A 12,673-nucleotide genomic window follows, 5' to 3' on the forward strand; every position below is an offset into this window, starting at 1 on the left:
TGTTGCAGTGTGTTGGGTTTGATATGACTGAGGCCTAAAGTAGCTCTGAGATGGTTTTGTGCAGTTTACATTGTTGGGCGTTTGTCTCTGGAGAAGGCCTCAAGACTCAAAGATTGAGTCTTTTTTGTTTTATGTCTCTCTGTTTATAAAGTTGGACTGTGGTGTTTTTACACATCCATACAGTAAATATTTTTAGTTACTGAAAAGGATAAATTTCTGGGGTGCTCAGCCTCCGAATGGTTAAAGTGCATCATTGCACTGTCCAAAATTCAATTCATAACTAACTCATTTTTCACAACCTCCTCATTTATTGACTGTTTCTTCATTTACCCATTCCAATAAAAACAATAATTCCAAATAAAAAAGTTCAAAGTCCTGCAGGGTCCTGGGCTACCAGTTCTCATCCCATTGCGTCAAATACTGCAGTTGTGTCACAACTTGCTGGCCACTACGTGGCTCGGTGTCGGAAAAGATGATGTTCAGCGGTAAATGTGGCACAGTTGCAATTCTGCTTAAGTTTAGGGATCAAAACATTGGGTGAGGGTTGGGAAAAGATCACGATACAGCTCAAATTAGATAATTCTACATGTTACACTTAAGTCCGATAAGTAACTTACAAAGTACTTATGTTACTTAAAACTCATCAATATGTTTAACCAAGCTGTAACTAAAATACAACTAAAGACTTCAGGGTCGAGACACCAGGGGACTCTTTGAGGAGACAAGTCCTTGTTAAATTAAAAAAAGAAAAAAAGAAAAAACGAGCTCAAAGGCAGAAGACAGTGAACTGACGTCATATGTTACTCATCCTGAAGATAAAAGAAATCAGCATCCAACAGCTGACCTGGGACTCCCTCCTCCACAGGCCAGGTACTTACTGACATACAACAGTGTTACTATGCCTGTTTGGTGGTTAAGTTGAGCATTTATTTCTAAATGTGTAAAGAGAAAAGGTGAGCAGCATTGTTTCACTTTAATATACTGTTGTTCTGCCTATTATATCTTTATAATGTAATTGTCAGTAGTAGCCAATAGTCAGTGATGATTTTTTTATTCAATTCATGTATGTTTTTTTTTTGGTGTATTCTGATATGTTTATGTTGTCATGTTTTAGATTTTTTTTAATGTTTCAGACAAAAAAATTAAGCAAGTAACAGAATTATACCCAATATGTACCATGTACTATTTTTGTTATTACACATATTGTAAAATTTAACATGTTTCAGTGATTTAACTTTCTTTTTTTTTCTCTTTCAGGTTTTCCATCAAATTAAACAGAATGGAAAAAAACACAACAATTTCCACTGATATCCTCGAGATCCAAGGTTTTGACATCTCTCCAGGGTTCATACATCCTGTGTTTTTCTTACTGCTGTTTGTGTACTTTTCCCTGCTTTTTTCTAACATTGGAGTTCTGGTGCTCATCATCACCGAGAAGAGTTTGCACCAGCCGATGTACATTCTCTTCTGTAACCTGTCCATCAACGACCTCATAGGTAACACGGTCCTGCTGCCTCGGCTGATGGCCCACGTCCTTTCGACAGAACGGTTCATCACCTACAACCAGTGTGTGGCTCAAGCCTTTCACAGCCACACGTTTGGCTCGGCCTCGCACATGATTCTCGTCATCATGGCGATTGACAGATATGTGGCGATATGTTACCCCTTGAGGTACAGCTCCATCATGAGCACCAGGACTGTGGTTGGGCTGTCAGTGACTGCATGGGGGGTCTCCTTAGTGCTTGTGTCTATTCTGATAGGGCTAACTGTGAGGCTGCCACTTTGTAGATCGGTTATACAAAACGCTTACTGTGACAATGCATCGCTGTTCAAGCTTTCCTGCGAGGACGTGTCTATCAACAACATCTATGGACTCTTTTTCACGGTGCTGCTGTTTTCTTGTTCAATCGGAGGCATAGCTGTCACCTATTTCAGAATAGCTCTCATCTGTTGGATCAAGAAAAACAAAGAGCTGAATAACAAAGCGCTGCAAACCTGTGCAAGCCACCTTGTTCTTTATCTTATCATGCTCTGGTCAGGGTTTCTGACAATCATATTGCATCGTTTCCCCAATTACCCCGATTTAAGGAAGATTGCGTTTATTTTATTTCATGTTGTGCCTGCTAATTTAAATCCAATCATTTATGGGATGCAAACAAATTCATTACGGGATAAAATTACTCAAATACTGCAAAGAAAAGTGACTCCAACATAGCTCTTTCTATCTTCTATTCATATCAAAGGCTTAAACATAAAGACATGCGTGGTTAATAACTTTCACTCCTGTTCTAAAGTCGTCTGTATCTGGAACACAGAGACGTTGTTGGACACTTTTGCCTGCTTCAGGAAACGCTTGTTTCCATGACCCCTTAAACTCCAACAAGCTAGTCTAGGCCGAGTCTGTCCTCTCTCACTTATTTTGATTATTGCAAATCCACTAAAATCACAATTTCTTTTGACAGAGCATTAAATATTCCTTTAATGAACTTTAAAAATCATGCAATTAAAGTATATTCATATATTTATTTTCTGTGCGTTGCATAGATATGGTGATGCGGTGTATCTGTTATGAACAGCTTATTATTCTAAGACTTTAACTCAGAAGAAGTTGTTAATGATATTTTTAACTTCTAAAAACTCTGCATGATATATTTTATGTCCAACTAAATTATCCAAATATCAGTTTCTGTTTGATGGCCTGCTAATGTGAGTGAGTGTTATCTATTAGCCTTTTTCACTTAATTTTACTGTTCAAATTAGTTATTGTGAGTCGTATTGAACATATACAGGGTCAGTAAAGAATAAGCGGTAAAGAATGTATTTGAAAACATTTGTCTATGATAAAGTAATTACATCCTCATAACATTTTTTTTCTATTGGAAAGGTGCTTATCTGTTCTCTTTGATCCTATGTGGCATTGCTCAATTTTCTATTGTAGTAGTGACTCTTCTTTTGTTATTATTATTATTATTATTGTCTGTCACAGCTGTGTATAATCTTAACAGAATGTTAACAGAAATTAACAGAAATTTACAGTGGTGGGCTAAGTATTTCTGAATAGGAAATTAATTAATTTTAATCCTCAAAACATACAGCCCTCATCTGCCCTCGATAACAAAGAGGAATTCTGCTCTTATATGCCACAGGGACCTCAGGGACCTACATCTTCCAGGTTTAGTGGCCTGATTAAATTGTCCATCACATCTCAGTTTAATCCAGAAATTCTTCACTTCTCAAAATGTGCATTTTAATGCTCTTTCTAACAGTTCTTCAAATATATTCAAACACAGTTCTGCTGTTCATTCTATTATTACTACAATGGTCATGATTTAAATTAAAGAAGAATAACCCATTTTGCAGCATAAAGTCCAGAGATAACACAGATGACGAGCAAAGGAAATGGTTGCTATCCAGGGGATTAAACAGATAATCCATGAGTCTCACTGAGATGTTTTTTTTCTCTTGGCCTAATTTTTTGTTCTGGATTTTACCTGGTTGTGTTTCTGAACATGTTGATGCTTCTGTAAAAGTAGGTCACGCGCTTTCTTTTACTGATCGGCGGAATAGTTAATTTTTTTTTGCATCTTCCACTTGTGTATTCATGTATTTTTGTATTTATTTTCAAAATTGAATTAGTCACATAAAGAAAACATAATCTAAACTTTGTTTTCTGGAGACCAAAGTCCGGCTTCACCCCCTAAAGACACCAACAACAATATTCAGTGTTTTTATAAATAAATAATAATTATTGGTGTCTGGCCTGTTCACCTTTTAGTCTCCTTCTGAAACTCACTATCTGAAAATAATAATTATAATAAAAGAGAATTCATGTTTGAAATTTGTGAAGCAACAATGAATGCTGTCGCCTTCGTCACTTCTTGACATGCTTTTGTAAATTCCATGATAGTTATGAAAGTACCATCATTAGAAAAACGCATTGATTTGCCTGCAGATTTGTAATTTCTTCAGTGGGTGTAAAAACTTTTACACAACATTGGGGCAAATGTTATCAACAACAAAACAGGTAAACAACACGTTTATCAAAGATCTAATTCTACTACTATATATATACTGCAGTAGGGCCTTTAGAATAGACCATCTCTAAAAAAAAAATCTGAATGTTAAATAAACGATTGGATAATACTCAAGAAATCCTGTAACCTCTGTGTTATGTACACCAGACCAACAGTTAGATGGCTTTGCCCATGATGAGAAGGCTCATTAAAAACACCATGATGAAAAATAACCACATAAAGAAGCGGTCTAAGACTTTGGCCACCTTCTTCCACTCCCCAGTTCTTTTCTGTGTGCCCCTCTGATCTCTGTAACAGTTGGCTATGTACTCTATGTTTCGCAGCAGCTGCATCTCATTGTTTTGGGTGCTGCACGATATCTCTCCGTCTTTTCTCTCTCCGTCGCTCACTCCTCCCTTCCTGCATCTCCTCGGACCCTCCGAATCGCCACAGTCCATGCTCATGAATGTGCCATCCTTCCAAGCGCTGTAGTTATTGGTAGGGTTCTTCCCCATTGAGCCTATCGGACTCATCGTGTGATCGACGTCTTCTCTCTCCTCTGCGGCCGTGTAGCCGACTTCTGTGTTTTTCACTGAAATAAATGACTGCTGTACAGCTGTCTCTTGCCCTCTCTCCATTTTGAAAGCACACTCCTCTCTGCCCGGTCCTGCCTGGCCATTATTGGTGCAGTTGGTGTTCTTTACAGGCGGAGGTTCCTGTTTCTCCGGCTGTGGTGACATGCAGTTTTCCCCAACTTCATAAACAAAGCACATCCTGGCCATGTGCTGCAGAATGAATGTCTTGGCCCACTTGGGAACAGGCTTGGCGTCCGGGCCACAGTGGTGTATGTTCATGATGAAGATGGTCAGGGCAGTAGAGGCAGTGATCATGGTCATTGTTGCAATGTAATATTTCCCTGTGGAAGGAAATAAGACAAGGAAATCATCATTGAGAGTTGTAGTGTACAGCCATTACACATAAGCCCCTTTTCGGTTGCTGGTACCAGCTCTACTCTACTTGACTCGCTTTTAGTATTTCTCTATTCTGTTTTCTCCCCCTTAATGTGGCATTGTTTATTATAGTGACACCTCATCATCTTCAAGGTAACAAGAACACTGACAATGGAGATACGGAGGCTTAAAGCAGGAAGACAAAATAAAAAATAAAAAGAACAGGAGAGTTTAGTATTGGAAGGTTTTTGCAAATACAAAGACGCAGGCATCTCTCTGACCAATCATTGGTCTGCATTTAAGTATTGACCTTGATGGGGTGATAACAAAAACTTGGGACAGGTACTATCCACAACATTTGCCCAATGGAAAACCAAAAAAAAGTGAGCACAGTCGAGACCAGCAGTCTCCAGCAGTGGAAAAAGGGCAATATTAGGATTTGATCCCAGTTTACTACTCTTACCAATAAGTGGGACATTCTCAGAGGGTGGCATGATTTCTGCAACCAACAGCTGAAACACAGTGAGTGCCAGCATCACAGTGACACCCAAAGACACCTTTTCTCCAGAGTCAGCAGGAAGGTAGAAGCCCAGCGGAGCCAGAAAAGAGATCATCACACAAGGGATGAGCAGGTTGAAGACATAGAAGGAAGCTCTTCTCTTCAGTTCCAGTGTGTAGGTAACATCTGGGTAAGGGTCAGCACAGCAGCCGTACACAATAATGTTCTTCTTAGTTGGCATGCCGAGCACCTCCCACTCAACATTGTCCACCAGGTCGGCCAGGTCTGCACTGTCCATGGCATTCAGGATGTCAAGCTGGTTCCCGTTGTAGGTCCAGGAGCCGTAGGTAAACCTGCATTGCTGAGCGTCGAAGGGGAAGAAAGACACATCCACTTTGCACGAGCTCTTTGTGATAGCCGGGGAATCCCACATTATCTGGCCATCATGTTGGATCACCACGTTGGTGTCCATGGGGCCAGTGAAATGATTGTCTGCACTGAAAAACAAAGAAAACTTATCCTGAAAAAGAAATTAGAGCAACACTGTTCATATTCTGCGACAGAGTATCAGGTCCACATTAAGAGAAGCAAAATAAAAGCAGAACGTTTTTTTCTTTTAACTTTGCATTTGAAAATAAAGTCTGATAACATTTTGACATTTTCATTTTATTATCGCCATTTTTACTATATGAAGGTTATTTCCACTGCATTGTCAACAATTTGACATGTATAGCAACTTTATTTTCCTCATCGATCTTTATTATCTACATATTAATTTAATTCTTGACATTTTCCCTTTTATTCTCAAAATGCAAAATCATAATGTGACCCTAATATTTAGTCGTAACTTTCACACAAGAGCAAATATATATTTTGGACACCTTTGAAAAAAATCATTGAGGACCTGCTGTAACTAGTTTTAATAGCTGGAAAATGATTTGAGAAAGAAACTTGATCAGAATACAAAGGCACAAGTAAACCAACTGAGAAGAGAGTCAACACATTTTGGAGAGTTGCACTCATTCCTCAGCATTGTGTCTGCATTTTATATCCCTTCATAAATGCAACATGCATATTTTTCTATGTCATTATGTGGTCGGCCTTCATTATTGTTTGAGGTTGTCATAATCACTGTAATTTCCTCAGAAGCATCACGAGCAAGGTAAGCTACTTGGCCCCACATCCACTACTGCTTCATCTCTATGTCACAAAAACTGTGCCTCTGACTTTAATTTCAAAATGTGTTGTTATCAGCTGAGCTGTTGGATAAGTTGGGATATAAAAAGCAGACGAAGGCCTGAACACTCCCATAAATAATGGCTTCAAGGAATGTTCAGATTGTGCCTTTTATACTGACCAATATAAGGCATCCTGGGATGGCAATATAATGATTAACCCAGTACCAGTCCGACCTACTTGTTATATAGGACTATATCAGGTCTCCATACATAACTACCAGGTATGCGGATGGTATCGAGTCCATCGTAATCATCTTTATCCCATTTGAGGTGTGCATCAACCCACACTTGCCGTATCCATAAATATGCAGTCAAAATCTGGTTTCGCTCATCCTGTGAAATATTGACAGTTATGAAAAGTTTTTGACAACAACAGGGTACAAATAACCACTGACAAGATCAAATATCAAAATTCCATGTCTCATTGATGTATGGATATCTCCTCTGATAACTTTTACACATATAATCTTGAGCTGAACTTGTGTGCACTGCGGGGTTTTACCATGTCAATAACTTGTGACAGTGTAACCTGCAGAGTCACATTCAGGATGGTGTTAGTGTCCTCTACGGGCCTCAGTGCGCTGGTGTAGTTAGTGAATAAGTCATTCAGGAGCTTCTGGGCATATTTTCCATTAGCGCAACGACAGGCTGGAAGGCACGAAGAGAAACAGGTTACACTTGTATTACCATAAAGCAATAATTCAATATTATTTATTTCAATAATTATGTCAGTCATGTTACATTTTATTTAGAGAATAATTAAGTATTTGCTTAAATCAACAGCCTGATGTGATCAGAATGTGTTTTTTTTTTAAACACATGACGAGTTATCTTTTCTGGCCAGTGACATGCAGAGTAAAGCCGGTGCATTTGATTCAGCTGAGGTTGGAAGAAAAGGAGAAACATGTGAGCCAAAATGCGAACGCATGGCAGATGGTGAGAGGGGACAGAGGGGATGTCAGGCTAGATTACCCCTCTACAAAGCTCTAGAAAGAGATCAAGCAAATCTGCCATTATGTACACAGCAGCAACTTTCTCTGCTGAGGCTGGGTATGTATGAGTGGAATGTGTCAAATGAATGCTTAATCCACTGGACACACATCATATGAGTATGAAAATGAGTCTTGACAGGGATGCTGGAAATTATTCAGCAAAAAAAAGCAGCCATCTTTTCATTTTTTTTTTTCATGTTTTATAAGGGAATTATTCATTAAACCTCTTTCATCTCAGGTACATCAGCCCAGCAATCAATCTTCTTCTCATAAGGATCATTATTTTCAGTTATTTAGTCTAATTGAGAGAGCTGTTGATTTATTTGAATGGCAATTTTGGAGATTGTAATTTTTTATGTTGTTTACGGGTTATACTGCTGGCAGGTGTCCCCAATATTTTTTCGACCCAGTTCATTGAAACAGGAGAGACAACATATTAGGAACACCTCTCAATACAACACCACAAATTACAGTATCCAAAGACGCCATTTAAATGAATCCACACCGCTCTCAATCAGACTTAGTGATAACTGAAGAGTAGGATTTGTTGCTGGTCTGTTGTTGTATTGTATTAAATGCTTCACCTGTCCGTTGTTGTAATGTTATGGCTGTATATTTGGTGTATATTCTAGCTGGCATTGATTTACAGAGTCAACAATTCAGGCTGGCCAGATGTTAACACTGAATCTCTGTCTCAATAAACCTCTGAGACCCTCTGCAGCTCTGTGGCTGCAAGTTTGCGGATTTTGAGGACCAGCTTGCGTAGGAGAGGAGAGGAATTCCAAGAACCCGTAAAATATGAAAACGATACCCTCCCCCCAAAAATTAAATACAGTCGATGAGGATCGAAGTTGACAGACAATATTATATGCAAAATTTCAAAACATTTTGTCTTCATCTTTACAGGGACTATGTTTGAGATCTTTTCGATCTCACAAATGCTGGTTTCTTTTTCATATAATATTTATCACTATGAACAGTATGCTATTTTCAGGGAAATTTCACTGCCTTCATATCTTGGTCATTTAGCCATTCTTGTTTTTTTCAGAGCAGTCTCGGCTATGTAAATCTTTCATCATTTGATTTGATAATATTTACAGATTTTTTTTTTCATTAGTCTTCATACGAACAAAAAACATGTCGTTTTATGAAATTATTATGATTTTCCTCTCTCTCAACATAAAATATTGGAAGTATAAATATTTTTTTCATAATTGTATAGAGGAGATGGTCTAGAATCTGGAAACATCTGAACCATATTTGTGGGATACTCTATGACTTAACAGTTTTGAAACATATTTGCTAGGTGTCATTCGTTTATTCAGTTAAAATCTTGCTAATTTTTTGACCACAACTTTTGTATCATTGCTGAGAAATCTATTTTTGAATCTCTTCTCTTTTATCTCTTCTATTTTCCAATAGATATTATTGACTTCAGGTAAGAAATACAAGTGAAACCAAGTCAACATTTTAGATGACATAAACCGAAAATAAAATGAAAAGAAACTTACTTGGCAAAATACACAGACAGAGAAGTAAGGGAAATAACGTTTGGATCCCCCATTGTTTCATCTTGCTGAAGCAAATTATCCAGATCCCAGGATCATTTGTGAAGCTCTGTGCCAAACAAGTTCCATTCACTAAAGATAAAAAGAAAATAAAGAAAATATAAATAAAAAGCAGAGAGTGAAGGCGAAGTCAGCAGTGCATTTGTAATCTTCTCCTGCACAAAGAGCACTGAAAGGAAAACGAGAGGAGGGGCAGAGGAAGTTATGATACCAATACCACATGCACACTGGACATCGGATTTGTAAACGACAAGTAACCTACCACACGTGCATCTTTAATTTCGGGGGGAAATAAAAAAAATAATTAAAAAAAACCAAGTAAAAATCGGTCCCCCGTTTGTGGTTCAGCACCACGGGGAGCTCCCAGCTACTAAAAACCGAACATTAACACAGATTCTCGCTTTTTGTCCTCACGTGCTTTTAACATTATTCATCATGTGGTCTGTGCATTATTGTTGACAGGCTACGTGGTCCAAACGCAGTGAAGCAGCCTCTCCTCCGCTCGCTTTCTCTTCCGGGTGCTGGTGCTCCCCACCTACTCCTTTCTCCTCCTGCCTCACATGGAGGGTGTTGTTGCATCCGCAGGCCTGGTATCATCTGGTGGGAGCGCTCACCTGGACTCTTGTGGATGCACAACATGTCGCAGAGATTTAATAAGATGGCTGGATCATCCTGACGTCCTTTTCACCCTCTCGGTGATATCTGGAAGATTCATGTCCATCGCGCAGCCGGATGTAATGAATAGTATCGCTGTAGCGTTGTTGTCGTTTATTAGCCAGTGCGTGTAGTTGGGGAGGACATTCTTGGTAAACAGTAAACAGAGTGGAGGTAGGTTGTTTTCATGTTGATTTCAGATTGCATTTGTCCAGTAAATGCGTGCACGTATCAAATATCACGTGTAAAGGTATGCACATATCGCAATTAAAATGTGTAAATGCATGCATTGCATATAATGAGGCAGATTAAATCAAGATAAAAAACAATAAATAAAAAAACATGTATCCTTCACCCTTTTCCAAACTTACCTCTCAAGTAGCCTATTGAGTTCTGACTCATTATTGCGAGTGCATTATCACCTTGTGTGATAATCTGGACAAGCTTGTGTTAAAGATGTTTTTAATCATTTATTTGTCACTGTTGCAGTTTTAAGATGCTACACGGATCAAATATCTTGGGGCATGAGCGGCCCTTGGTCATCAAGGTATCCTTCGCCACCTGTGTTCTGGGTACTGTGTGCCTACCACTGCTTGGACTAATAGCTTGTGTCTTCATCTCCTCTGTTTTCCATTTTGAGGATGCTACTGGTACACATTGCCAGGTACTGTTATTTATCAAATGAAGCAAACCATTTTTTCCTTGCCTGTTAATTCAGGGTTTTTTTTGTGGTTCTGAGAAAACTAGGCTGTTATATTCAATGTGTTACTTTTTGTTTTCAGGTTCCTAATTATCTGCCATCGATTAGTGCCTCAATAAGCCTAAGTCCTGAGTGCCACATATGGCGGTTCTGCATCGGACTGCACTCTGCGCCGAGGTTCCTGGTGGCGTTTACCTACTTCAGATTTTACAAGACACGTTTCGCCTCTCGGTTCCCCGAGAGTTCACTCAGCTGCTTGAATCTGGCCTTCTCTATTTCTGAAAACCTTGGCCTCTTGCTCCTCACGTACGTGTCATCCAGTGAGACATACTGTGAGTAATCCATATTTTCTTTACTTTTATTTTGAAGGGGTTTCATTCAAACATGTACTTTCCCTTTGCATCACTGCCCAGTGTGAAGCTAATCTACCTCCCAAGTTAATGAAAATTTTGATTTGTTTTATATGAAGTTTTTCTGAGATGCTTTTAAATACCCAGTGGAGACCATATGGGAGGTTTTAATGGTTTAATGATTTGTGGAAATGGCAAATAAAACCTAATTTATTTTAAGCTCCTCACCGCCTATTTGGCAAAATAACGTATATTGAATCAGTAATACAAAAAAAAAAGAAATAGCAAAGTATTATTTCAGTTGTTTGAAGTATGGCACAGAGTTCAGTCACTGTGACAAACAAGTTTATGCATTGATTCAAAGTTTAACTTTCATTTGGTAAGTAATTATTACAACTCTTGCCCTTTACTGACTAAAATGCACCTTTCTCTTTTTGTTTAATTTGTCTGCTTAGTTGTACATAAGGAGGGTTTTGTCCTCTTCATTGTCAGTTCCCTTATCCACATGTTGATAACCTGTCGTTTATGGAAGGCTATTAAGAAGTATTCATTAAGTCCAGAGGTAAGAAATTACAAATCAAACACTACAGACTGAAATCTGTTGTGCTATTTTCATCATTCTAGTCCAATTCAGTCTTTCTTTTTTTTTTTTTACCTTTAAAGGATGCCAAGTCTCATCATTGGAAAGTGCGCTTCTTACTTCTCTACGTGTGCTTCTGTGCTTTTGCCGGATTCTTTTACTGGAAACACAACATGTACTGTGAATCAGGGAGTAAGTATTAAATCAGTCCTGTGGGCTGTGCATTAAAGAAGAATATGTAATTCAAAAACATGCTGGTCCTATGAGTTAGTAATGCAAAACTACAGCCACAAAATGCTGACCAAAACATATGCCATATGTCACAGTACACCTCTGTTTCTTCTTTTAACAGGTTACACATTTTTTGCCCTGTTTGAGTACCTGGTAGTCTTCTCCAATATGGCCTTCCATCTCACAGCCGTGTGGGACTTTAAGAGCCGGGAGGTCATGGTCATTTCATCCTCTGAGGATAAAGACTTCTGACTAGAAATTCAAGGACTCAGTAATAAATGTACAGCCACTGAACCACCTGATGATAACAGCCTTGATCCTGCTCAGGAGGAAGAGTGGGATGAAGGTCTTTTCCATATATTTCCATGATGACAGCTTTCAAGTCCTTATAGAGTGTCGATGTCAGATGAGTATAAATGTTAGGGTTGTTCAGTTCACTGTAAGTGCTTTTTTTGCCTCAGTGTCTCATTCATGGATGCCTTCACCTAAATACAGTATGTTATGTAATTTGAAATTTCCACTTTTGTACATTGCACAGCACAAGTGTGGTCATACTGTATGTGTGCCAAAGTAAAGTGACTTTTCTTCAAATGTGCTTGGCTTTTTTGTTTATTTTTTTTTGTTTGTTTATTTTTATTTTTTTTGTACACAGCACAGGGGTGCACTGGTTAGCATTGTCGCAGTGAAAAGGTTCAGGGGTTCGAATCCGGGCCTGGGCCTATCTGTGCGGAGTTTGCATGTTCTCCCTGTGCCTGCGTGGTTTCTCTCTGGGTACTCTGGCTTCCTCCCACCATCCAAAAACATGCACCTTGGTGGTTCTACAAATTGCCCTTTGGTGTGAATGGTCTTTGTTTCCGTCTGTCTCTACGTGTTGGCCCTGTGATAGACTGGCGACCTG

At 38.9% G+C, this 12,673-nt stretch overlaps 3 protein-coding genes across 4 annotated transcripts; 2 read left to right on the forward strand and 1 right to left on the reverse strand.

Moving 5' to 3' along the window:
- The first annotated feature begins 1,276 nt into the window (after positions 1–1,276).
- LOC138205333 (olfactory receptor 52N5-like) lies at positions 1,277–2,215 on the forward strand. Its single transcript, XM_069161274.1, has one exon. It carries the CDS (start codon positions 1,280–1,282, stop codon positions 2,213–2,215), a length of 936 nt encoding a protein of 311 aa, XP_069017375.1. The 5' UTR covers positions 1,277–1,279.
- An 872-nt stretch (positions 2,216–3,087) lies between these two features.
- chrna10a (cholinergic receptor, nicotinic, alpha 10a) lies at positions 3,088–9,937 on the reverse strand. Of its 2 annotated transcripts, none has more exons than XM_069161270.1 (6): positions 9,875–9,937; positions 9,204–9,332; positions 7,203–7,348; positions 6,879–7,033; positions 5,427–5,959; positions 3,088–4,929 (listed from the first exon to the last, which is right to left on the reverse strand). In XM_069161270.1, the coding sequence occupies exons 1-6, from the start codon at positions 9,897–9,899 to the stop codon at positions 4,190–4,192; spliced, it is 1,728 nt and encodes a 575-aa protein (XP_069017371.1). In that variant the 5' UTR covers positions 9,900–9,937; the 3' UTR covers positions 3,088–4,189. The 2 variants fall into 2 exon arrangements, with proteins under 2 accessions (XP_069017371.1, XP_069017372.1); XM_069161271.1 differs by lacking the exon at positions 9,875–9,937 and adding an exon at positions 9,523–9,663.
- A 61-nt stretch (positions 9,938–9,998) lies between these two features.
- Positions 9,999–12,370, forward strand: LOC138205332 (post-GPI attachment to proteins factor 2-like). Its single transcript, XM_069161273.1, has 6 exons — positions 9,999–10,088; positions 10,404–10,578; positions 10,697–10,946; positions 11,420–11,526; positions 11,628–11,736; positions 11,897–12,370. The coding sequence occupies exons 2-6, from the start codon at positions 10,411–10,413 to the stop codon at positions 12,025–12,027; spliced, it is 765 nt and encodes a 254-aa protein (XP_069017374.1). The 5' UTR covers positions 9,999–10,088; positions 10,404–10,410; the 3' UTR covers positions 12,028–12,370.
- The last annotated feature ends 303 nt before the right edge of the window (positions 12,371–12,673 follow it).

The sequence above is a fragment of the Embiotoca jacksoni genome, unplaced genomic scaffold (assembly GCF_022577435.1).
Source record: "Embiotoca jacksoni isolate LCO1_2020_lvr unplaced genomic scaffold, fEmbJac1.0.p SCAF_28, whole genome shotgun sequence".
Lineage (NCBI taxonomy): Eukaryota > Metazoa > Chordata > Actinopteri > Embiotocidae > Embiotoca > Embiotoca jacksoni.